Below are 24,325 nucleotides of genomic sequence, written 5' to 3'. Positions count from 1 at the left end.
AATATTTTAAATCACGTTATTTTTTCATAACTAATTAAGTTAAAGTTAACGCGTTAAACTGACAGCCCTAATTATATTATTTATTTTTACTAACCATGACAAATTTGTGTGCGAAATCTGTGTACAAATGATTTTTATATCACAATTCCTCAATACATTTTGTATTAAATTTTCTACTTTCATAAAAATATAGAGGAAAGGTACAAATTAGGAATATTTTAATGGCATAAAAATATTTTTGTAAGAAATTCTCCTGTTGATATAAATATGAATAATCCACAAAGATTATTAGTGAATGAGACCCTTTATCTTTCACAATACAATTTGTATTTGCTTGTATAGCAGAAATGCAAAATGAAACAAAGATGAACTAAACAAGGTATAGTTCTATACTTACATTAATTAGCTAAGTATTCGTTTCTGCTGTGGTATTGAAATTGTTATTGAGAATTGTGAATGTCACTAGTATTTAAATTTTTGATATTATAGCAACCTTATTTCCAGCAGAAATATAATTGATATCGCGACTGTGCAAAAAAAAAAAAAAGACATCAAATTGTATTAATACTGTCCTAATCATGTTTACAATATTTACAATCATCATGATTACAATATTGACCAAAAATAAGTGATTTAATAATTTAATAACATTGTTTGTCATAATCGAGCAACCCTAAAAAGTTTGATCATGAAAAAGCTACATTTAACTAATAACAATAATAAGATTTAATAAAATAGAAAATAGAAATGGAATGAAATTGCTCATTTTGAATTTAGAGAAAGTGAGTCTACAGAAGCAGAAAGTGCCCGTGAGCTATAATAGCAGGCTAGATTTAGTAAATGTAGGTAATCACAGCTGCTAATGGATGTCATCCCTCTCAAATGAGACAAATAATTAAAAAGTTCATTAATGTAATGAGCTTTGCTGGAACCATTTTAGCAAACTATCAGGGCTGAAGGAAGCCAGAGAAACGCCACTGATCATGATGGAGTGACTTGCACAGCAAAGACAAGAAATGGAGGAATATAACAGCTTTTTCTTTTCCTCCTCCTCATTTCCCATTTGTATTTTTCCCCCTAAACATAAAGCTGCTGATGAATTTAATGAACACTTGCATTTAAAAGTGTTACAGTCTTTTGTGCCTGTCACTGGCAGACTTGCGTAAAACATAACTCACCTTGTCTCGAGCTCGAAAAGTGAAAAATTTGGGGAATTCTCTCTGTGAAACAAAGACATTAAACATTAACTGTGAAATAGCATTGCATTCTGTACATGTCAACAACGATCAGGAAAACCAGACCAATATTAATTGTATAGTATATTATATTCATTATCACAGGACATTTACAGAACAGGTGTTGTACATTTGAAAGACTGAAACAGTCTTATAATTAAGTCTGCAACTTAATTAAGAGACCATTTATAATGGCTCTGTTCCAAAACCTAGGAGTCAAAATGTTAACTCAATATTTCCAATAATATTACATTTATACAATTTAATTAATAAAAATATAAACTTATATTTAATTATATAAAACAAATAATACTGACTCGCAGAGCTACTTTTTTTGCCAGTTTGGATTCAATTATTTAATTTCAAAGATAATTTGTCCATATCCAATATTTCTATTTGGGACTTTTAGGGACATTGATATACAGCGTGAAATTATTGGCAATTAATTTGATTGATTAATCAGCGTATCATGCAATAAACTGCCTGAATTTTCTTACACAAGAGCACTGTCATTAGTTAAGCAACATGCTAACATCCAAGATGAACATGAAAACCAATAAATGACAATCATAAAATACAGTCCATTTCATTCAATACTATGCTAAATTAAAATAGTCTAATTAAAATCTAACTGTTTGCACCATGTATTATACATTTAGTATGGGAGTATTGTGTCATTAGCTTAGCAACACGTAATGTTCATCTCTACCAGAACTAACAGTGAGCTAAAGCCAAGTTTCTCATGCATTTCAGACCAGTAGTGTTACTGGAGTGACTTGCATGATAGTCTATGTAGAGCGTTTCAGTTCAGTCACTTGTGAGGTCCAATTTGTTTAAGATGCTTCCTAAGAAAGCAGCTGCCTATAGACAGCGAGGCACCTCGATAGGTTGTGAAACAGAGCCAATGTCTCAGACATTCCACAACTACTTACATGGAATCTCTGGTCCACCTCACAGTTGACTTGCTTCCTGAAATCCTGTTAATAACGGCGTCAAGAGCAAAGGGGAAAAGACACATGCAGTCGGCGTACCAGATTTGAGATCAGTTACTAAGAATTGCAGTAATTCAAATGAACATTCAATTGATTAAAGATAATTTTGTTGAAATTCGACTGAGAAGGAGTGACAGAGCGGAAACATGCTCACATGTCATTTTGAAAGCATACCTTCTGAGCAACCAGGAAAGTAAGTCTTCGGATCCCGTGCTCAAACAGCAGAGATTTCTGTGGTAAAAATGAATACACTGACAGTTTAACATTTCTGTTCAAAACAATCATCATATAGAGAATAGAACTCTGTTTCACCTTAGATTGGGTAAACTCGCGGAACATGGCTGCTAGCCCATCATCATCAATGTCACTGTCTGTCTTTATGGCCACATTAAGGATATGAATTGGCTCATCTTGAATGCTCTGTAGTAAGACAAAAAAAACACACAATATAAACTATGGAAAGAAAACAACAATTTTCCAAATAATAGCTTCATTGCACAAAACATTAAAGGGCACCTATTATGCCCCTTTTTACAAGATGTAGTATAAGTCTCCAGTGTCCCAAGAATGACTCTGAAGTTTCAGCTCAAAATACCTCACAGATATTTTATTATATAATTTTGAAAATGCCTATTTTGAATGAAAGTACACGCTGTTTTCGAGCATGTTTCTTTAAATGCAAATGAACTGCTGTTCCCCGCCCCCTTTTCTAGAACAGGGCTGTGCTTTTACAGCTCATGTCTCGGATACTCTAATAATAATAAAATTAAAAAAAACGACAACAACTTTTGTTTGGTTTTGATTATGTCTATCACGCTGAAATCATGTGTTTTAAAGCTATATCAGTTTAAACTTCTGATATACAGTTTTCTGAGCCCACACTTCCAAAGCACGCACACGGCATGGGAGTACTAAACTAAGTACTCTTTCATGTCTTATTGCACTTAAACTGTCAAATACACACAAGTTTGTTAAAAAAACAAACAAAAAAAAGCACAAGTGAGGATGACGTGACCCTTCGGCAGCAAAGCACGCATAGTCCTTCGCTCTGCTCACTTTGTCAGAAATTGTATATATCCTGTCAGTAAATCTTGAACCACTCTTTATTTAGCTCACTATGAGTACCCCAGCAGTCAAGGACAGCCAGAAAAGAGAGAGTGATCAATCGCCAATAATTAAAATATTCAGGGAATCCACCGTCTCCAGAGAGGATCTCGACGCTGCTATAGCTAACGGTATCAAGCTAGCGCTTAAAGAGCAACAAAGTACTCTCGATTCGGTAGTGGCTTCGACTGTAAGAGAAGCGATAGACTCTGTACTGACCCCAGCACTCAGTGATCTACATTTGGATATACAAACGACTCAACAATTCTGTAAAAGAGCTAAAAGCAGAAGTTGAAAAGCTAGCCATCACGGAGAAACAGACACATGACCGGGTCGATTCCGTTCAAGCAGCTGCACGTGAGAATAGGAGGACAGTCACAAACTTAAGAAATCAGCTGGAGCAACTCTCCGAAAAATGACGGACATCGAAGATAGGAGCAGGAGAAATAACGTACGACTGATGGGATTGCCGGAGGGGGCGGAAGGCTCCGATGCAGCTGGATTCCTCAGAGCTAATCTTTCCAAGTGGATCCCTTCCCTGAAAGGCTGTGACATCGAAATTGACTGGGCCCATCGCGTGTATGACGGAAGGAAAAACTCTGATTGGCCGCGTACTCTCATCTTCCATGTACTAAGATGGCACGACAGATCGACGATCCTGAAAGGTGCTCAGCATATCCGATGAAATATACGTAGGACAATGTCACCCTACTATTTTTTCCCGACTTTAGTCCAGCCACAACTACCAAGAGAAAGAGCTTTAATCCACAGCGTGAAGAAGATGACAGCACTTGGTCTCCAGCCCTTCCTCACCTATCCGGAGGTAATTAAACTACGGCACAAAGGTGAGCAGATGATGTTCGACTCTCCTCAAAAGGCGGATGATTTTGTTACTTCACTGTCACTGAAGACATATTCTGCAGCACTACAAAGCAGCGGGAAGGCGTCGGCTACCGTCTCCATCCTCTCAGCTCAACGAGGGAAAATTAAAGAGGAGGTCTGCGATGATCCTAACTGCCCTGAAGAGGACAATAACAAGGTGGACATGGACACTTGTTAATTTCTTTTTGGAATCTTGCCCTTGTCCTGTGACTGGTAAATAATTTTTTTTTTTTTCTTTATTATTAATCATTATTCTTCGGGCTGATGGAGAGCAGGTTCAATCACTACGCTTTTGGCTCAGTGGGCCTTTTGGGGACATGTCTTGCGTTGAAGTGGACTGGTCACGCATCAACATTTGTTTCTGTTGTTTATGCAGACCTACACTCTCGGTAATGTGCGGTCTGCTTTGATTTTTATACACAGCTGTTTGTCGTTTCTTGTTTTTGCTTTTTTTCTATGCCCTTCAACAGACATCAATACTTTTATTTATTCTGCTTTTCTTTTAAAAGGACTATGCATCTAGGTGGATTGGTATCTAGGATACATACTAATGTTTACATGTCACTGGCAGTATGGCATTGCTTTTGTTTCTCTTCACTTAGACAGAATCTTGGCATTGCAAGCACACAATGCATGTTCTGAATATCTTATCATTGAATGTGAATGACCCAAATTCTCCTATTAAGTGTACCGGGATTTTAGAATATTTGCACCGTAAATCGATTTCCTGTGCCCTGATACAAGAGTCTCAGTTAAAACAATGTGGCACGTTTTCAAAACAAGTATTACAAACTGGCAGCCTTCTCTTGTGCTCGTAATAAAACTAAGGGGGTGCTTATCTCAGTCGATAGGAAGTTACATTTAACTACTGAACATAATTAACAACATATTTAAAGGGTGTTACACAAATCTGTACAAAACCGAAACCGATTTTGATGAGTCAGTTTGTAAAGAGTACTTGGATAAATTAGAACTGCCTTGGGTCACACAGATGGATAAAGAGTCTTTGGAGGCCCCGTTAAGTTTGGAGGAGCTCCGTGAAGCACTAAAAAGCCTTCAGAAGGACAAGTCACTAGGCCTAGATGGCCTCCCTCCTGAATTATATTTAGAAATATGGGATGTGGTAGGGACTCTCATGCTTGATTCATTTAATTTTGCGATTGAGTATGGTGACCAAAAAACATCTTTGATATCACTGCTTCTAAAAAAGGGTAAAGATTCGTTAGATTGCTCCAATTACAGACCAGTATCACTCATCCCATGCGATATAAAAGTTTATGCTAAAACTCTTGCCTCTCGCATGGAGAAAGTAATTCATAGCTTAATCAAAGAGGATCGGTTTTATTAAGGGGCGTCACGCGTCCATTGATGCATGGCAATGTTTTTCTTCCAACATTTTGGACCATATAAAGTTTTTTTTTTTGTCCTTCCCTTTTTTCTTTCAGGATGTGAAATTGTTGATGGTGTGTCTGTTGCTCCCCCTCCCTGTTGTTTGTTTGAATGGATGTTGTTTTGTTGATTTAAAGAAAATAAAAAGTTGATCACAAAAAAAAAAAAAAAAAAACTCAAGTTACAAAAACACAGTAGGTCATGTCTCAGGGCAGGGTCTCTGCTAATACGGCAGTGTCCAGGCAGGGTTTGTAAAATATGACGTCACATTTTACAGATTCTGTGAATGGCTTGTTCTGAGACACTGCTTATGATTTATGGGGATTAAAAAAAAGGAGCGGGTGGATTTTTAGCATTATAGGGTGTTTGTATACACATACTGCCAATGCACATTTATGTTTAAACAATAAGTAAAAGTAAATTTTGCATAACACGTGCCCTTTTATGTCTTATTTTATATCTTATTTTCCCTTTTTTGACAAGTTCAAAGGATAAAAGGTTCACCTTGTTGTCCTCCTCGCCATACAGCACAGGGTTGCCCCCCTCAGGAAAGGTTGGAGTAGAGGGGGGTGAGTCTGAGAAACAGCTCAACACATCTTTAATGTTCCTGTGATAACAGTCACATTAGACACGCAGCCAGCAAATGTATTTAAATTTTAAGAAAACTGCTATAAAAGACAACATGAAATGCCATTCTCAATGCGGCACATTACAGGTTTAAATGTATTTCTGATTGACACAACAATCAGCGTGTTGGGGATGTAGATGGGTTTTGATAAGTCTGCAATAAAGGTTTCTGTATTAACGAAAACTGATATTTAGAAAATGAATTACTGATACAGTAATGCTACAAGATATATAATATCGTAAATAGCGGCAGTGATTTTATTGACACTCCAACATAGTTACATAGCTATTGGTAAATGTTATTATTTTATAGAAGATTATTAAAAACATTTTATTGAAGTTTTTATGTGTCGCGATATGACAGCGGCGTTAGACTCTATACTGACACCTACTGGTGTGAATGAAACATCCCGCAACTGTTATAGATTCTAAAAAGACAATATTTTCAGATCTACTTGTCACCCTTGATGTATTTTTATTCCATGAATGAAAGTGTCCAACAATAGGAAGTAACAAAAATAAAGTAAGTAGTATTAGTAGTAGTGGCTGGTCATGTGATCTCAGTATGCCCCCAAGAGAAAGTCCCACATTAATAATCTAGCTTCAGACAATCTGGCTTCTTCTCTATTAATGTGAGCGTTTTAAACATTTTACAAAAAAAATTAAACCTTCCGTGCAGATTGTGCAGAGTATGATCAGGGGCATTTAATAAGCAAATAAATAGGAATAATTTAGATTTCATGTTGCCTGTACTGACCACCTTTCCAATTACTGTAGAAACACACTAACCTGGTGAACTCCTGGAAGGAGCGGAAGGAAACCATGGCGCCCATACGCTGACAGGGCGGGGTGAAGGAGGTGTCCAGGAGCACATCACTAACACTGGCCACGTGGACCATGCCGTAGTGGTTCAAGTTAGAGGAGAAGGACATTCTGAGAGAACAACACAACCGCACAAATAAAAAGTCATGTTATTAATGCAGCCGCGTATACCTAACCTCTCAAAAATGTGGTAGACCATCCCAGTAGAAAGATCAAATCATCTATCACCATCACACATCGGTCTGGATCGGAGGAGTGAATAGAAGCAGCATCGCCTCCTCACAACTGAATGTGAATACACACTGACGTATAACATGAATGTTATAAAAGGGGCCAGTTGTCAGGAAGCAAGTAAACCAGATGTTAAAGGATAAACAAATTGTTATGACTGAAACTTCACTGTATGGGTGAATTCATGCATTCACATTCATTTATTTAAATTCATGGTGGAAGTACAGGTTAGTTAAGAATATTCCAGGTTAAACATAATCTAGCTGTGGCCTGTTGTTTACCATAACATAATTACCATAATTTTTGGCCATCCCTCCATTTGTAAAAACAAAAGAAATTGGTTCATTGTGACACATTTACATTGGAAGTCTATGGGGCATGTTGGCAAAACAGGTTCTTAAACGGGTCTGTGAAAAAATGTAGTCTTCTCAAAGTTAAGATATTAATGAAACATATTTAACATAACTTAAGTTTTAGATTTGATTACAATATCATTTTGCTTTCTACAATCAGAAATACTGAAATAACTGTGGAGCCATGCACACAAGTTAAAAGGGAATACATTAGTACAACATGATTTACCTAAGATGAGGGAACAAAATAAGTTGTGGCTGCAAATGAATAAGTCGTAGGAAATAACATTTCTGTCAAGACCACTATCTTCAAAGATGATTGACAATCAGCATACAGTTTGGATTGGTAGTATGGTTCTGCTCTGGGCAGCCTAGCATGGATGAGAACAGGGATTCGTGTTCCTATAGGTAGACGTGAATCAGCTGAGAGTCAACTGATGCAAGCTTGACTAACGTGGCCTGGCAGAACTAACACTATGCTTGATTTACATCTTTTTTTCATGCATGCTATGTGCAGGGCTCAATATTTAACAGATGCACTGTTAACTTGAAAAAAATTAAATATTTTCCCGTATTTGATTTATAACGTCACACCATTTTACTTAGACATTATAAATACTGTACATGAAAAAATAGCTGCTTTTACAGTATATTTCAGGAATGGTGTCCCTGCAAAGGAGATAAACACGGCACAATTGATCTCGTATTTACATCACTTCTATACTTTGAGCGGTGAGTGGATTCTGACTAACTGAAACTCCTCTGATTGGCCATTGTGTTACAGAAATCAACACATACAGTATACTACTGTATGTCTGTGATTGGCTACAATGTTCAACACTGCAAAAACAGTGCACAAACAAATACACATTGTATTCTGCCATAAGGCGGCTCCGCTTACTTTCATTTTGTTTATTTAGTTATTAAAGTTAAGTTTGCTGGTTCATACAAATATACATTTCTTTAAATGATCTGAAAACCACTGCTGTACACTTTATTGCAAGTGCGTTATTCTTGATTAAATGCATTTTTCCTGATTTTACAAACTGAGGGACAGGAAGTCAAAATTACTGAGTAAGTGCTATTGATTTTAAGTTATATTTAACCCAGAATATTCCTTTAATAGCACCCATAATTATAAAGCTTAATCAGCACATCTACCAGAAATGTTGTCAAAATTTCAGGAGGTGACAAGTATCCTGTTCAATGTTAGTATTGACAGCAATCGCTTTCCCATTAAGACTAATTAAAAGATTCACACCCAGATATCATTAAGAAAACTGTGTGCATAGATTATTCTTTTACTGATTAAACCCTCTCTGTGATTAAACCATGTAGTCTGTCCTGCTCTACCTGTCCTCATTCTCAGCAGACTCACTAGCTGCCCCTGTGGCAGCACTAGTGTTAGCTGTGATATCTGGAAGTTTGTAGTCCTGAAGTGGGGCAGACAGTTTCCTGGGAGGACAATCACGTCACACAAACATACAAACAACAGATTTAAGCACCACTATTATGTAGCTAATTCAAAACCAGTATGAGGTCTAAACAATTTCACTTCACTTATCATATTACGGGAGTGTCTTCATTTGCATGCGCATACACAATGATATCGTTTCAGACAGACCGAAACACATTTGTGTTGAGAGTGGTGCAATAAGCCATGCAAATTAGTTTGCATTTACTGAGATCAACAGAATAAAGAGCTGTTTTCAATAAAACACAAACTTACACGCACAATATCTGCATTCGATTGATTCAAAATATTCAGATGCACACAAAAGCTTTGATCATTAGATCCATTCAGTAGGGCGCAAATGCATTTCATCCAAGGTTGTCTTAAAATATGAATTCAAATACATCTTCTATACATTGGTTATGTTTGAATACTCAACTGAATATTCATATAGTATTACTGCATATTATGTTGACTACTATTTAAAATGTATGTGTTTGACCATGCTGCTTTTCTATTCTAATTCTAGATTTTGGTTTATGGAAGAAAGAATGTGTACTATACCTGTTTAGAGTGGGGATGTTCCCTCTGCAATCAAACAACATTGATTACTGATTGGTTAGTGTCAGGCATCAATGGGAGGGGTCAGTCAGACATCAGAAGTGTGCAGCCCTTTCACATATCTGACAGATCAAATCTAATTTCAGTGCGCTTGGTTTATTGCTGCTAATGAGAAGTGGCTTAAAGACAATTGTGTTGCATTTGCACAACGTTTACCTAATTGAAATATACAAATGTCTCAAATGAGTTTCAAGTGATTATTTGGTCAGTGCATAAATGCATAGCTGACTGTCTTTGATCATTTGAGGGCAAATCTTATAAAACCTATCAAGAACACATCCTGGTCACATTTCACCCCAAAATCAAATGGAAGAAACAAATTATATTTAGCTTTAAGAAAATGTAGGCTGCTTTAGGAGCTTTAAGCTTTTTTGCACTGTGACTTTTTTTTTTGCTTAAGCACATTTTCCCCTTTTCACGTTACTGCACCAACGGTTTTGAATAAAAAAAACACATATTACATATAATTAGAACAGAATTACTGTATTATTGTAGTAATGAACATCTACAATATCGAGAATATCGTAAATTGCTAATAAGCTTAGAAGTAAAATGTATTGCATAATGAGAATTGGGAGGTGGTATTAATTATGGTATAATGCAAAAACTCTTAAAGGTCCTAAAGTTAATTTTTAATGCAAAAATAGGGGTGCACAATTCACTAGCATTCAAATATTTAGGGTCAGTATGATTTTAATACTTTTCATTTAGCAAGGATGTATAAATTGCTAAAAAGTAACAGTAAATACTTTTTTATATCGTTACAAAAAAATTATAATAAATACCGATCTTTTAATACAGTATTTTAATTCATCTATTCAAAGAACGGGGAAAAAATATATCACAGTTTTCATAAATATATTAATTATCACAACTGTTTTCAATAATAAGACGTTGCTTGAGCACTATATCAGCATTTTAGAATGATTTATAATATTAAAATCAATCAAAGAATTAAAACAGGAGTAATGATGCTGAAAATTCAGCTTTCCGAATCACAGGAATAAATTGCATTTTAAAATATACTGAAATAGAAAATAGTTCGTTCAAAAGACTGCATTCATTTACATTTTGCTAAAGTTAATACATTTAACGCTAATAATTTAAAAACACTTTAAAAAGTAACATTTAGATGATCTTAATCATTTTAATTATTTTGAATGATTTTATTTTACTTGTCCTTTTGTCCATTTAATAAATCCGTGCATCCCTACATGAAATATAAATTATTTGGGCTTTTTTTCCCTTTGATTTTAGGGCTTTAAAATTGTGACCAGGTCATGGTTTTGAGAGATTCATCCACTTCTAAACTAAGCCACACATTTCACAAACGACCGCCCCTCCCTCACATGCAACAATTCAGCTCTTAAAAAACTGCAGTAAATGCAGCTAAAATCTCTTTCATGTCCTTTAACACAGTACAATGCATGAGCCACTCAGTTTACACAAATCACAGGTAAAGAAGCTGGAAAGGCACATGCTAGGAGCTGGGAGTATTTGAGAAAAAAAAAAAATAATATAAGTAAATATGACTAAAATGCACAAAAACAAAAATGCTCTGCATGCATCAGAAGAGGCCACACTGAATCAGTTCACATGCATGAATCAGCAGAGAATTCAAAAAAATAAATAAATAAAAGAGCAAGAAGAGCGAGCTGGTAGACAGCCAATCAGAACATTCACTAAGCATATCCTATTATTGGTCGCATTCTTTGGTTTGTCACCTGAAACACACGGATGTGGCCAGCACAGATGAGAGACACCTTAAAGAAGAGCTTTTTTTGGCCCTGTGATTCAGACCCTGTGTCACTAAATAATGCTTTTCTACTCCTACTTCTTACCTTCTGATCACAGCAGACACTAAATCAGTGACATAGATTGTGCACAAATAGAGCATTTTAAAGGTGTGAGGGGAAGTGGAACGTGGCACAGTGGAGGAGAATCTGTGTCGCAAACAACCAGTAGCTTTTATTTAAGCTGATAATTCAAACACACATTTGCCCCAGTCAGCCTTTCTTTTATAGTGTTTTGACATGCTCCTCCACAGTCCGAGTGAGGGGTGGGAGAGATGGGGGAAGCAGGGGTGCGGTACATCTTCAGGTACCTGTTGGGGTGGGATGTGGGCAGCATGAACTGGAACTCCACAATGCAGGTGTTGTCCTTCAGCTGACGGTGCTGGACGCTGTTGAGTTCATAAGCGATGTAAGCTCTACGAACATACACCTGAGAAATGAGAGTGAGAACCATGTTCTTGATTCTTAAAAAGACAGAAATAAGCACTTAATTTCTTGGATAAATGTAAAATGACGCAGTCTTACCTCTAGAGCAGCCATCCGTACCACCTGATTACTGTGGTAAAAGAAATTTGGCAGCACATCAAAGATGGATGTCTCTGACAGGATCAGTTTCTAGAAAAAAAAATTAAAATAAAATAAATAATAATAACAACTTGATAAACACACAATGCTCTAGAGCAAAATATTTAGTGCTGTCAAACGATTAATCGCATCCAAAATAAAAGTTTTTGTTTACATAATAAATGAGTGTGTACTGTGTATATTTATTATGTATATATATTTAAGAAATATATATTTTATATATTAAATATATTTATATAAAATACAAAGTATAATAATATAAATACATAATTGCAATATACAAGTAAATATTTTCATAATATATACTGTATATGTGTGTATTTATATTTACATAAATAAACAGTACACATACACATATTATGTAAACAAAAACTAAAAATATTACAACTTAAAGGCAAAAAGTACATTTCTGAGGCATCAAATGAAACTTTAAATATACAATACAGTTCAAAAGTTAGGATTAAGAATTTTTTTTTTTTATGTTTTTGAAATAAGTCTCTTATGCTCTTATGTAAAATTGACAGTAATATTACGAAATGTTATTACACTTTACATTATTACAACTTATAATAAAATGTCATTTATTCATGTGATGATAAAGATGTATTTTCATCAGCCATTACTCCAGTGTTTAGTGTCATGTGATCTTTTTTTAAGGATTCTTTGATAAATAGAAAGTTTAGAAGAACCACATTTATTTGACTGCACAACTAGTTGAATGAATCAAACAATAAACTGAAGTCAGTATTAATGTACATTTCTTTATTACTTTTTATTTATCATATTATTATTAAACATACTGATACTGTTACAAAACTGTGTTACAGCACCTACATGGCTTGTTCATTTTATATAACTATAATAGTACATTACAAAACAATATAATAAAGTGTAAAGTGTGTTTTTATGGCTGTATTAAATAATTTAACAGTACTGAACTTATGAAAGTATGTATGGAGAAAAATACATTCTGCATATTGGGGAATAATTACAGTGGGGCAAAAAAGTATTTAGTCAGCCACCAATTGTGCAAGTTCTCCCACTTAAAAAGATGAGAGAGGCCTGTAATTTTCATCATAAGAATACCTCAACTATGAGAGACAAAATGAGGAAAAAAAAATAAAAATCCAGAAAATCACATCGTAGGATTTTTAAAGAATTTATTTGCAAATTATGGTGGAAAATAAGTATTTGGTCAATAACAAAATTTCATCTCAATACTTTGTTATATACCCTTTGTTGGCAATGACAGAGGTCAAACGTTTTCTGTAAGTCTTCACAAGGTTTTCACACACTGTTGCTGGTATTTTGGCCCATTCCTCCATGCAAATCTCCTCTAGAGCAGTAATGTTTTGGGGCTGTCGCTGGGCAACACGGACTCCAAAGATTTTCGATGGGGTTGAGATCTGGAGACTGGCTAGGCCACTCCAGGACCTTGAAATACTTCTTACGAAGCCACTCCTTCGCTGTTCGGCGGTGTGTTTGGGATCATTGTCATGCTGAAAGACCCAGCCACTTTTCATCTTCAATGCCCTTGCTGATGGAAGGAGGTTTTCACCAAAATCTCACGATACATGGCCCCATTCATTCTTTCGTTTACGGATCAGTCGTCTTGGTCCCTTTGCAGAAAAACAGCCCCAAAGCATGATGTTTCCACCCCATGCTTCACAGTAGGTATGGTGTTCTTTGGATGCAACTCAGCATTCTTTCTCCTCCAAACACGACAAGTTGAGTTTTTACCAAAAGTTATATTTTGGTTTCATCTGATTCTCCCAATCCTCTTCTGGATCATCCAAATGCTCTCTAGCAAACTTCAGACGGGCCCGGACATGTACTGGCTTAAGCAGGGGACACGCCTGGCACTGCAGGATTTGAGTCCCTGGCGCAGTGTGTTACTGATGGTAGCCTTTGTTACTTTGGTCCCAGCTCTCTGCAGGTCATTCACTAGGTCCCCCGTGTGGTTCTGGGATTTTGCTCACAGTTCTTGTGATTATTTTGACCCCACGGGGTGAGATCTTGCGTGGAGCCCCAGATCGAGGGTGATTATCAGTGGTCTTGTATGTCTTCCATTTTCTAATAATTGCTCCCACAGTTGATTTCTTCACACCGAGCTGCTTACCTATTGCAGATTCAGTCTTCCCAGCCTGGTGCAGGTCTACAATTTTGTTTCTGGTGTCCTTTGACAGCTCTTTGGTCTTGGCCATGGTGGAGTTTGGAGTTGGACTGTTTGAGGTTGTGGACAGGTGTCTTTTATATTGATAACGAGTTCAAACAGATGCCATTAATACAGGTAACGAGTGGAAGACAGAGGAGCCTCTTAAAGAAGAAGTTACAGGTCTGTGAGAGCCAGAAATCTTGCTTGTTTGTAGGTGACCAAATACTTATTTTACCGAGGAATTTACCAATTAATTCTTTAAAAATCCTACAATGTGATTTTCTGGATTTTTTTTTCTCATTTTGTCTCTCATATTTGAGGTATACCTATGATGAAAATTACAGGCCTCTCTCATCTTTTTAAGTGGGAGAACTTGCACAATTGGTGGCTGACTAAATACTTTTTTGCCCCACTGTAATTAGCTCAATTTAATGATGCAATTAATGTAATCGTTTACATTTTTTCACAAAAGTTTATTAAAATTATTTGAACTGCAATTTAGAAAATTCTGTCATTCTAAATTCTTTTCAACATTTCTGTTAACCCTTAAAGACCTAGAACATTTTTGAGGCACCTGACACGCCTGTACTTTTCTTTGTTTTTTCAGACCTATTCTAGCAGTTAGCATGAAGTGCCATATATCATTATAAACAGGAGAACTTGGAGTTTCAGTCTAGCTAATTTAAAGTCCCAGTTTCGCTAAAAATTAATGAATTTCCAGAATTTAAAGAAAAACGCAAGCAATAATTGGGTGTTTTTTTTTTTTTTTTACTGTGTATTCAAACAAAAACTCCAGAAGTTTGGATTTTTTTTCTTTAGAAAGTTGTATCTGAGTGTTTTACACTTCCAAATATTTTTTAACATTCCCTAAGCAAGTTGTAGCCATTTCATTACAATATTGTTATAGGCACTTTTCAGTGAAAAACAGGTCTATTTACTTTACTAACAATGTAGATGTGTCCAAAAACATTCAGTGAGTAAAGAAAATGGAAACAGTTTTATATAATAATAAAATATACAGAGTGCAACAGAAAAAAAGTGTGCAAATGATCTTTATGAACTATATAAGTATTATTTACATAATATAACTGCCAAATGGATCGATCCGCTGGCTGCACTCTGCGTCAGAATTGATTTTACCAGGACATCGTCTACCTAAATTCCAGTGCTTTATCCGATATGTACCGCTTTTTCATCCTTGTTTTTGGTTTGTTTTATGCCAAAGTGCTCTGTCCTGTGTTTTTCTGGGCTTTTTCAGAGAGTGCTCTCATGCAAATGTGTTATTGTGTGTTTGTTTTCATGCACGCATGACACGCTTTACTTTCACTTTGCATTTGCTCAGATTTCCACTTGCTAAACAATAGTTCAAAAGACCAAAACCTATGTTTATTGGTTGAATATGTGACGGTTTGAACCAATCTGGGCACGGGGGTGGGACTAAACATCAACAGTCGTTCCTGTTTGGCTCAGAGGGACGAAATGAATTGGTTTCGAATCAATGCTGTCAAAATGTGATGACGTAATTACGTACACTATGGAACCTCTGAATGTCCAAATGAGACAAACGCGATATCTCCGCTTTACGACACTTTTTAAAGCATTCAGATAGGATTAGCGGTTCAAAAGTTAACAAACATTTAAGAACAATAGTTATTTTTAGCCGCTGGCGGCTGTCTCGGTCTTTGATGGTTAATATAGTCAAATCAATTCAAATTTTTCATATGTAACTCAAAGGGAGTCATTTATTAAATTGTAAAGTGTAAATAAAGTGGCAAAACGCAGTCTAGCAGATGGCACTATAGAACAGTCATCAGACATCCAACATGTCCTACCTGCAGGTTTTCAATGCAGAACTGATGCCCATACATGTCGATGGCAGACAGGAAGATGGATTCCACCTGATTGTGTCGTAGCTCATATGACGGAAGGTGTGAGGCAATGAGAACTTGCCGTGCCCGCAGTGCCACCTTGGCATTAGTGGTCTTGCTGAGCTGTGTGAGTTCTGTGAGTATTGCCATAAGCTCATCTGTCAGAGTAGGGTCTCGTCCACACAGCTGATCCTACACAGAGAAGTAAAGAACATTTTGATCATGGGTGGACTGGAGTCACAGACTAAATATAAACATGCTTTTATTACATCTTGACTGTTATTACATTGTGCAACTGCAACCTACTACATGATGGCCTTCTGATTAAAACAAAAACATCCACATTTATTAAAGTCTCTCTGTTTGAAAATTCTGACTCACAATTAACATGGTGACCAGAGAGTTCTTCTTTGTGACTTGTGCATGAGAGAATATGTAGTTGAGCACATTGGCCATGTCCCCTTTGTTTTCCTCTCGTAGTGCAAATACACACTTGTCATAGTGACCTGGGAATAATACACACACAAATGAATAGTCAATTAATTAATACAAACAAAAAACACCTAAAAACAAAATAAAATTAAAAAACAGGTAATACAATGGTGAGAATAGAAAAAGCAAACATCCTTAAATGTATTAAATTGAAGTTAACATTTTATTCAAATACCTTATGTCTTATTTTAGTAGTATTTACATACTATTATAATTATAATATTTATTCATATTTTGGATTAGCTTTTACTTTTATATTATTAGTTTAGTTTTTAGTAATTGTCTTTTTTTCTTAGTTTTATATTTCTATATTGCTTTAATTTTTAGTATTTTAACTTATTAATTTATACTTTATTTTATTTCAGCTTTATTCCAATCACCAAAAATGTAGATTTAGTTAACAATAACATTTCTATTTAGTAAATAGTTTAATATTTTCATTTAAATGATTTTAATACACCAGTATGTATGAATCAGTATTGCACTGCCATCCAGTGGTCACACAATAAAATAAAATAACGCAACATCCTAAATTTCCAGAGATATCTCATCATTTATGGCTATATAGGAAGTGGTCTTACCATGTTGAAACTGAACTTCCACTCTTAAATACTGCCTTAGGAGGTCCATCACCACTGCCTTCATATGCCCTCTGATGCCACTGCGGTACCTGGGTACACAACACACAAGAGGGCCAGTTAACCTGTGTGTTTGTGATCGTGTGTGTACATACACATGTTGGTTGGTTGTTTGAATGATTGACTAACTTCTGAACCAGCTGTACAATGCTCTGCGTGTTCATGAAGAAGACTTCTCTTTCTGACTTCCTGTTCAGCGTGGCAGCATGGCTGTCCAGTATATTGGCAATCTGACATGAAAATTTTACAACATTTATAAACAATGGTCACAGTCTCGTAGCTTCAGAAAGACATGAACTCAAAGGACCACGAGTAGCACCTGCTGACTGGGAAACTGGCAGAGGACAGAGGTGATGTTGCTGGCGTACTGAGCCATTTCTTTCTTGATAGACTTCTCTACGGCAGGAGGGATACGGCCTGAAACGCTCGTCATGATGTCCTGAAGCTCCAGCAGGGGCAGAGAGGGGTCCCTCAGAGTCTTCATCAGACGCTCCACCCATTCCTTCAGCTGTAACACACACATTTAAATCATAATGCTTATTCACACCAAGCTTACCCTAGTAAAAATGTTATATATTTTAAAGGCATTTATTTCATACTGAGTACGGTTCAAATCTATTAACATATTTACTGACGTATCGCTTGAGACTTACTGATATAAAAATTCTAATTACACTTTATTTGGAGTGCTATTTGTGCACATTTCTTAATATTATTCTTAATATTTTCCTAATAATATGTTTTAAAGTGCCCCTATTATGGATTTTTGAAAATGACCTTTCATGCAGTGTGTAACACAGCTCTAAGTGAATGAAAATATCCTGCAAAGTTTTAAATCTGAAAGTGCACCGTGTATAAAGTTATTGTCTGGGAACGAGTCATTTTTAAAATGAATCCCAAGCCGTTTGATGTTGACGTCAACATGAAACATTAGCATATTGCCTGCCATTTTAACGCGTTAAAATGTTTTGATTAATCGCATGCGTTAACGCGTTAACGCTGACACCCCTACTTTATATAGTTGAAAATATACATTAATAGAGACTCGGTATGGTCACATGTAGTCATTTTAAAAGAGTTGTCTATTGAAATATCAACAAATATGAAGGAAGGAATTTTATTTCACTATTTACAGGGTATCTGCAGAATTTTTAAAAATATATTTAAGGCAATTTATGACCCATTTTAAGAGCTGCACAAGTAAAATAAACACAGAATGAGCGGGGTTGGACAATGTCTATGGTAACATACAGTTTTGAGCCATAAAATTACATGATTTACAGTTCAGATACAGGTTTTCACAAAAACAAAAATCTTAGCGTTTCAGGCTATAGACCGTTTTTATGAAAAGGGATCAATCAAGCATATAAATTATTATGTTAATTTAAAACGTATAAATATTACTGTCTTAATTGTTTAGATTTTTAGAAGGCACATCAACTTCTTTCTCATTTACAACTCTATGTGTTTGCTGCGTAAAAACATGAGTTGATATTTGCATTGATCTGACCATAAACAGCAAGAAAGGCTTTTTGGAAATGCAGATTCACTCTCTGCCATGAGGTGGCGCTTTAGGAGCGCTAAAATATTGTGGTTTCCCCGGAAACGCTGTACACAAAGCAGCTCTGCGCTCATAAATGCTGCTTTATCAGGAATTATAGGTAAAATTAAATTAAAATGCCAATGACACGTTTCTGAGGACAGTTGGTTACCTTCAGATACATTCACATAAAGACATCCGCGCCGCGTTTTGACTTGAACGTGCTGCACTCATTATTTATTCAACGACATCATTGCCTTTTGAAGTTTAATCCTGCCTTATCGCGACTCTTGTCTTTCTGTCCCCAACTGTAAGACCTTTTGAAATTATAATCAAGACATTTCTTATACCATTTAACATATTTAAAACTTTTGATGGCCTTAATTTTGATACAACTCACTTTCAGAGTTTTTAAGGACCCGCGGGAGATCTGTATTTAAGGAGCCCGTCGGGCAGGCAGTGATACATTTTGGTAGCCCGACTGGAAAACACAATAGCCCCGGGACGTCGGGCTAGCGATTTTGCGAGCCCTGCTGTTTATAATACGTTTTCTCACCTTGGCACTGAAGAAGGGCTCTGGCAGACAGTAGCCATTCATTATGTGCACTAGGTGATCCAGAGTGCTGTGGAAGACTCTGTGAAGCTTCTCTCCCCTGAGAGCCACGGACTGAACAGTGGGTAATGTTCCTGTAAACAGCTCCGCCTGAAACAGACACACTCATTTTAAAAACTCACCCATTTAATTTCTGTAACTTCTGAAAGGGAACCAACACAACACATTTATCACATGTAACACATGCACATACCTGCTGTACTCTGCTGGGATCGTCCAGCTGCAGTTTGCCGATGACACAGCCCGGCTCCAGCACTGCACCTGCTCTCTTCACATAATGAATACAGCCAGACTCAGTGGCCGTCAGGGTCATCACCATCTTCATCACCTACAAGACAATATATAATGTTTAGAATGAGGCAAACAAAGAAAATTCATACTAGTCTTTCCTTTTCACAATTCACTTTGCAGCTTATTTTAGCCAAGAACTGCTCACTTAGACAGGAAGGGCTTGTATAATTGGCATGTAAAAGAAACTACCTCACAAATCACACTTTTAGACAGTTTGCGCTTTTTTTTTTTTTTTCTTTTAACTAAGATAAAACTTTTGAGAGCCAAGTAGAACTCTTGACTGACTTTTTAACATTACAAATGTGGCAAAATACAGTAACGTTCTTTGTAGCAGCCTGGGGACATTTATGCCCCATTGGACTTTAAAAAATAAAATCTGGAACCCTGACTTCTGTAAATTATGTAAAGCTTACACACCTCGATTTCTGCATAACACTGTCCAGCAAACACGTGTCCACCATCCTCCACAGAATACTGAATGAGTTTCCCAGCAGACGGCGAGCGCAGGAGTGAAGGGTCATTCTCTTTTTCAAACACACATGTCTTGTTACCAATAATGATGCGATACCTAAAAAATATAAAAATAAAAATAAAATGCACACTTAAATGATTTTCTACAAGTAACTATTTCTGTCAGAAACCTTTTACCATCTCTTAAATTAATCAGTAATAATATATGAAATAATTATGGAAAAAGTTGTATTTGTATTCCTGAGTTGTATTCCTTAAAAATTCTACAATTAATATTTGTTGTATATACCTTTTTCCTGAGTAAACAATAAGAGCCGCCATTACGAATTCTAACTTCCGATTGGATGCTCTTCTGTCTCCATAGGAACCCATTAAAATAGTGCCCATCTGTTTTTAAAGTGTCCCTATTATTGGTAATGAAAGGTTCATATTTTGGTTTTAGGAGTCCCCAACAACAGGCTGACATGCATGCAAGGTCAAAAAACACTTTCACGGTCTTATAATTCGCATTTATTTTTACCTCATTTGCTCAACGACTCCCAAACGATTTGTTTAACGATTAATTTTTCCAAACCCCTCCTTTTGCGTGACGCTAATCGGCGGTGATTGGTTCGATTGGTCTCATTTCCATCTCATCATGCCTGTAATGCCTGATAAAGCAGCGTTTGTGAGAGCAGTGCTGCTTTGTTGACAGCGTTACCAGGGAAACAGCTACTTTACCGCTCCAAAACCTGCATCTAGTGGCAAACAATGAATTTGTATTTTTCATTCAGACCAACACCGAAAAGACCAACAAGTGGGTGGGCAATATGCTAATGTTTCATGTTGACGTCGACATGAAACGGCTTGGGATTCGATTAAAAACGACTCATTCTCAACTCTTTCTTTTGAGAAATTGAGAGGATAACTTTATACTGCATGAAAGGTCATTTTCAAAAATCCATAATAGGGGCACTTTAATGTAGATAACGTTGGCAGCTTTGTGTCATCTACACACTCGTTAAACTTTGAGGAGCAAGGCACTGACAAATGCGACACTGTAAAGTGATGGCGCTATGGAGCCATGTGCTTTTTTTTTTTTAACATTTTAATATGTTTAACATTAGATTATCAGCTTGGAATATATGCTAATTTGACTAGAAACACTGGAGACCGGAAATGCAAAGCGTCCTTCCAGTTAAGAGTCAAGTGTGACTTCCGCGCTCAGGAAAAACATCTATAACACAATTAATGCAGCATCCATTTTTTTTCAGTTGAAAAATAAATATCAGTATCAGTACTGGTATTAGTGATACTGGCCTGCATTGATAGTATTTAGTAAAAAGATAAATATTTAAAGGTCCCATGACATGCTGCTTTTTGGATGCTTTTATATAGGCCTAAGTGGTCCCTAGTACTGTATCTGAAGTCTGTTTCCCGAAATTCAGCCTTGGTGCAGAATTTCAGCCACTACGAGCCAGTCCCACAATGAGCTTTCCTTAGGACGTGCCATTCTGTGTCTGTAGCTTTAAATGTTAATGAAGAGGAGAGAGGCGGGGCAAGGTGGAGGGTGTGTGTGTGGTCTTAACCAGCTTGCGCTACCATGCGCTAATGTGGACAGTAGATGTATCGCAATGGCTCATAGACACAGTCCTTCAAGCTTTTCAGTTTGACCCAGAATCTGATCAGGATGGAGAAGCACCGAATGAAGTAGTTGAAACTCAGCGGCTACAGCAGGACGTCTCCGAATGGTTAGTTTAAAATATTGTGTCTGGATACGGTACTTTAGTTGGTTTGTTTATGTATGCTGTTACAGTTATTATCATGTAGCTAATGCTAGCCATAGGCTCGGATGAAGGAACTAAAAAAATACTTCGGTGTTCATTTGTACATCCAAACACTGAGCAACTGTCATGCTTCGCTTGTTTGCAAGCCATGATGTATCTCGAGGAAAAAAATATATATATTGCGCTCGCCTCGCACAGTAGTAGCTCATTTTCTCATGGGCGGGCAAAGCAGAGAAAGGGGAGGCAACCTTTCCCCGTATGACGACATAAAGGGAAGATTCCAGATCGGGCCATCTGAGCTTTCATTTTCTCAAAGACGAAGCAGGATACCCAGGGCTCGGTTTACACCTATCGCCATTTCTAGCCACTGGGAGACCATAGGCAGGCTTGGGGAACTCAAATTAATGTTAAAAAAACCTCATAAAGTGAAATTTTCATGCCATGGGACCTTTAATATAATATAGTATAAATAACTGACTGCATTAATTTATTGAAAGCATTACACTGTGTCCTAACCAGACATGATGCGACAGGGTTCCAGCAACAAGTCGTGTCTGGTTAGGACACAGTGTTATAGATGGCATTCTCATTTTTTGTTCAAATAAAAGGTGTCCAATATTTAAATGTAGTTCTGGACTTTAAATGATGAATTAACACATTGAGCACCTTGAACACTCTCACAAGAACAGCTCTCAAAATGTTCTTGTGTTTTCCATCATGCATTTACTCTCAGAATCCTACCTGTCCACTTCCTCCTTCATGTAGGTGGTGTAGCTGCTGCCGTCATATGAGAGCAGCAGACCCCCGTCGCTCAACCGATGAACATCCACCTCCGCAGAAGAGTCATTCATGATGACCACATAAGAGTTAGGAGACTGTCTGGTCACCTTGAGAACATATTTGGTCCCCTCATAGATTAGCTCAACATCTACCGTGTTTAACAGCGTGTGTGCAGGTAAAACCTGCCCTCTACAGACACAGGAGAAAAGAGCAAAACATCCTATGACTGCAATAACAACTACATACAGTTTATACTTAGCAGGACTGGGTTGACAACTCATTAATCAATTTTAATTCTATTTTGATGTACAGATGTAGATTCTTAAACTCCAAAATCATTATTTTCAAAATCGGTTGATACTTGAACAAATCTTATTACTTTAAAATGCATTGCTTTACCAAAACATTACTTGTAGCACACCCCCCCGTCCAATAATTGCAAAATGCTTTATGTATGGTATCAAATTAAGCCTTACCTTGCAATTTTTTTTTTCTTCAATATTACAATATTAAAGTGGTTTGTTACCTCTCCAGTGAATGCAGGAAATTGGACACACTGTTTCTGAGGTTGACATCAGCCACATGCAGAGCTCCACTCACTACACCCAGCATAGTGTCAGGACGCTCGGCCTAGACACACACACAGAGTTACAATGATGTGACCAAATGGTGGCTTATATAGTGTACTCTCAATATAGGGAATTATGTTTGAGCACCAGACAGGAAATGTCACAGTGTCTTACTGCCACAGGTGATTTGACTGAAAATGGCAGGAAGCAATAACAGGCATGTTCATTAGAGCTGTGATGTGAAATGAAGAGGGCTGTTTCACACACCTGCATCTTCTCTGAGATAAGTCTGTCCAGCCAACCGGTGTCGATGCTATTGTGCTGGAAACTTTCTGTTTCTAGCAGCTTTATAAGATACTCCACTGTAGTCCTGAAGTCTCCTCTGATAGACAGCTCCTTGAGGGCCACCACCATGTTTCTAAGATGACACATACAGCAAAATAAATAATATTACTCTTGTTATCTTTTTCTTAGTGACTAAATGCAGTCAACTGTAAGTAAACCATTTGTAGAACTTGTCTAAACAATCCAAAAGATAAGGTATGTGTATTTTACAGAAGATTCCATATGAAATAACATTGTAGTGGTGTAAGGTGATGGTGTAACGAGAGCTACGCTCTACTCTTCAGAAAAACAGATGACTGGAGGTACTCACGAGATGGCCTCCTCACGGTTCTCTCCCCAGGAGAAACAATGGCCAAACTGAGAGTCTGCAAACTCATGCAGACCTCCAGCAGCCGCCACGCTGAAGTAGCCCCACACATTCTTGTTACTGCGGAAATTTAACTCCTGGACAGTTCCTGAGCTGGGCTTAAAGCCCTGACACACAAAAAATGCCCAACACAGACAAAGCATCATCATTCTTCAACTTCCCTATATTCACTTTTGATCAATTTAATGTGTCCTTGCTGAAAAAATTATAAATTTCATTCTTTCAAAAAAATTAATAAAAATAATAATAATCGGGTAACTTCAGTTTAGGGACACATTCTCGCTATGAACTAGTTGTTCATTAGCACGCATATTACCAGCATATTGGCTGTTTATTAGTACTT

At 36.8% G+C, this 24,325-nt stretch overlaps 1 protein-coding gene across 10 annotated transcripts in view; it reads right to left on the bottom strand.

The window, feature by feature from the left end:
• Positions 1–24,325, bottom strand: part of acaca (acetyl-CoA carboxylase alpha) — a 66,412-nt gene that overhangs the window by 22,283 nt on the left and 19,804 nt on the right. For 4 of the 10 annotated variants that reach the window (XM_058777092.1, XM_058777091.1, XM_058777099.1 and 1 more), the window contains 22 exons: positions 23,926–24,089; positions 23,538–23,688; positions 23,228–23,331; positions 22,663–22,890; positions 20,102–20,252; positions 19,587–19,721; positions 19,337–19,483; positions 17,560–17,748; positions 17,370–17,470; positions 17,184–17,272; positions 16,492–16,616; positions 16,075–16,302; positions 12,028–12,117; positions 11,814–11,932; positions 9,653–9,676; positions 8,989–9,090; positions 7,019–7,162; positions 6,107–6,209; positions 2,540–2,647; positions 2,402–2,458; positions 2,168–2,212; positions 1,179–1,220 (listed from right to left, as the gene is read on the bottom strand). In XM_058777092.1, coding sequence (XP_058633075.1) covers positions 1,179–1,220; positions 2,168–2,212; positions 2,402–2,458; positions 2,540–2,647; positions 6,107–6,209; positions 7,019–7,162; positions 8,989–9,090; positions 9,653–9,676; positions 11,814–11,932; positions 12,028–12,117; positions 16,075–16,302; positions 16,492–16,616; positions 17,184–17,272; positions 17,370–17,470; positions 17,560–17,748; positions 19,337–19,483; positions 19,587–19,721; positions 20,102–20,252; positions 22,663–22,890; positions 23,228–23,331; positions 23,538–23,688; positions 23,926–24,089 — 2,646 coding nt within the window. The remainder of the gene's footprint in view (positions 1–1,178; positions 1,221–2,167; positions 2,213–2,401; positions 2,459–2,539; positions 2,648–6,106; positions 6,210–7,018; positions 7,163–8,988; positions 9,091–9,652; positions 9,677–11,813; positions 11,933–12,027; positions 12,118–16,074; positions 16,303–16,491; positions 16,617–17,183; positions 17,273–17,369; positions 17,471–17,559; positions 17,749–19,336; positions 19,484–19,586; positions 19,722–20,101; positions 20,253–22,662; positions 22,891–23,227; positions 23,332–23,537; positions 23,689–23,925; positions 24,090–24,325) is intronic. The other 6 variants (XM_058777093.1, XM_058777094.1, XM_058777096.1 and 3 more) reach the window with 3 other exon arrangements.

Source organism: Onychostoma macrolepis, chromosome 05 (assembly GCF_012432095.1).
Source record: "Onychostoma macrolepis isolate SWU-2019 chromosome 05, ASM1243209v1, whole genome shotgun sequence".
Classification (NCBI taxonomy): domain Eukaryota; kingdom Metazoa; phylum Chordata; class Actinopteri; order Cypriniformes; family Cyprinidae; genus Onychostoma; species Onychostoma macrolepis.
Note: the sequence above shows the minus strand (reverse complement) of the source record. Positions and strands in the feature narration are given on the sequence as shown.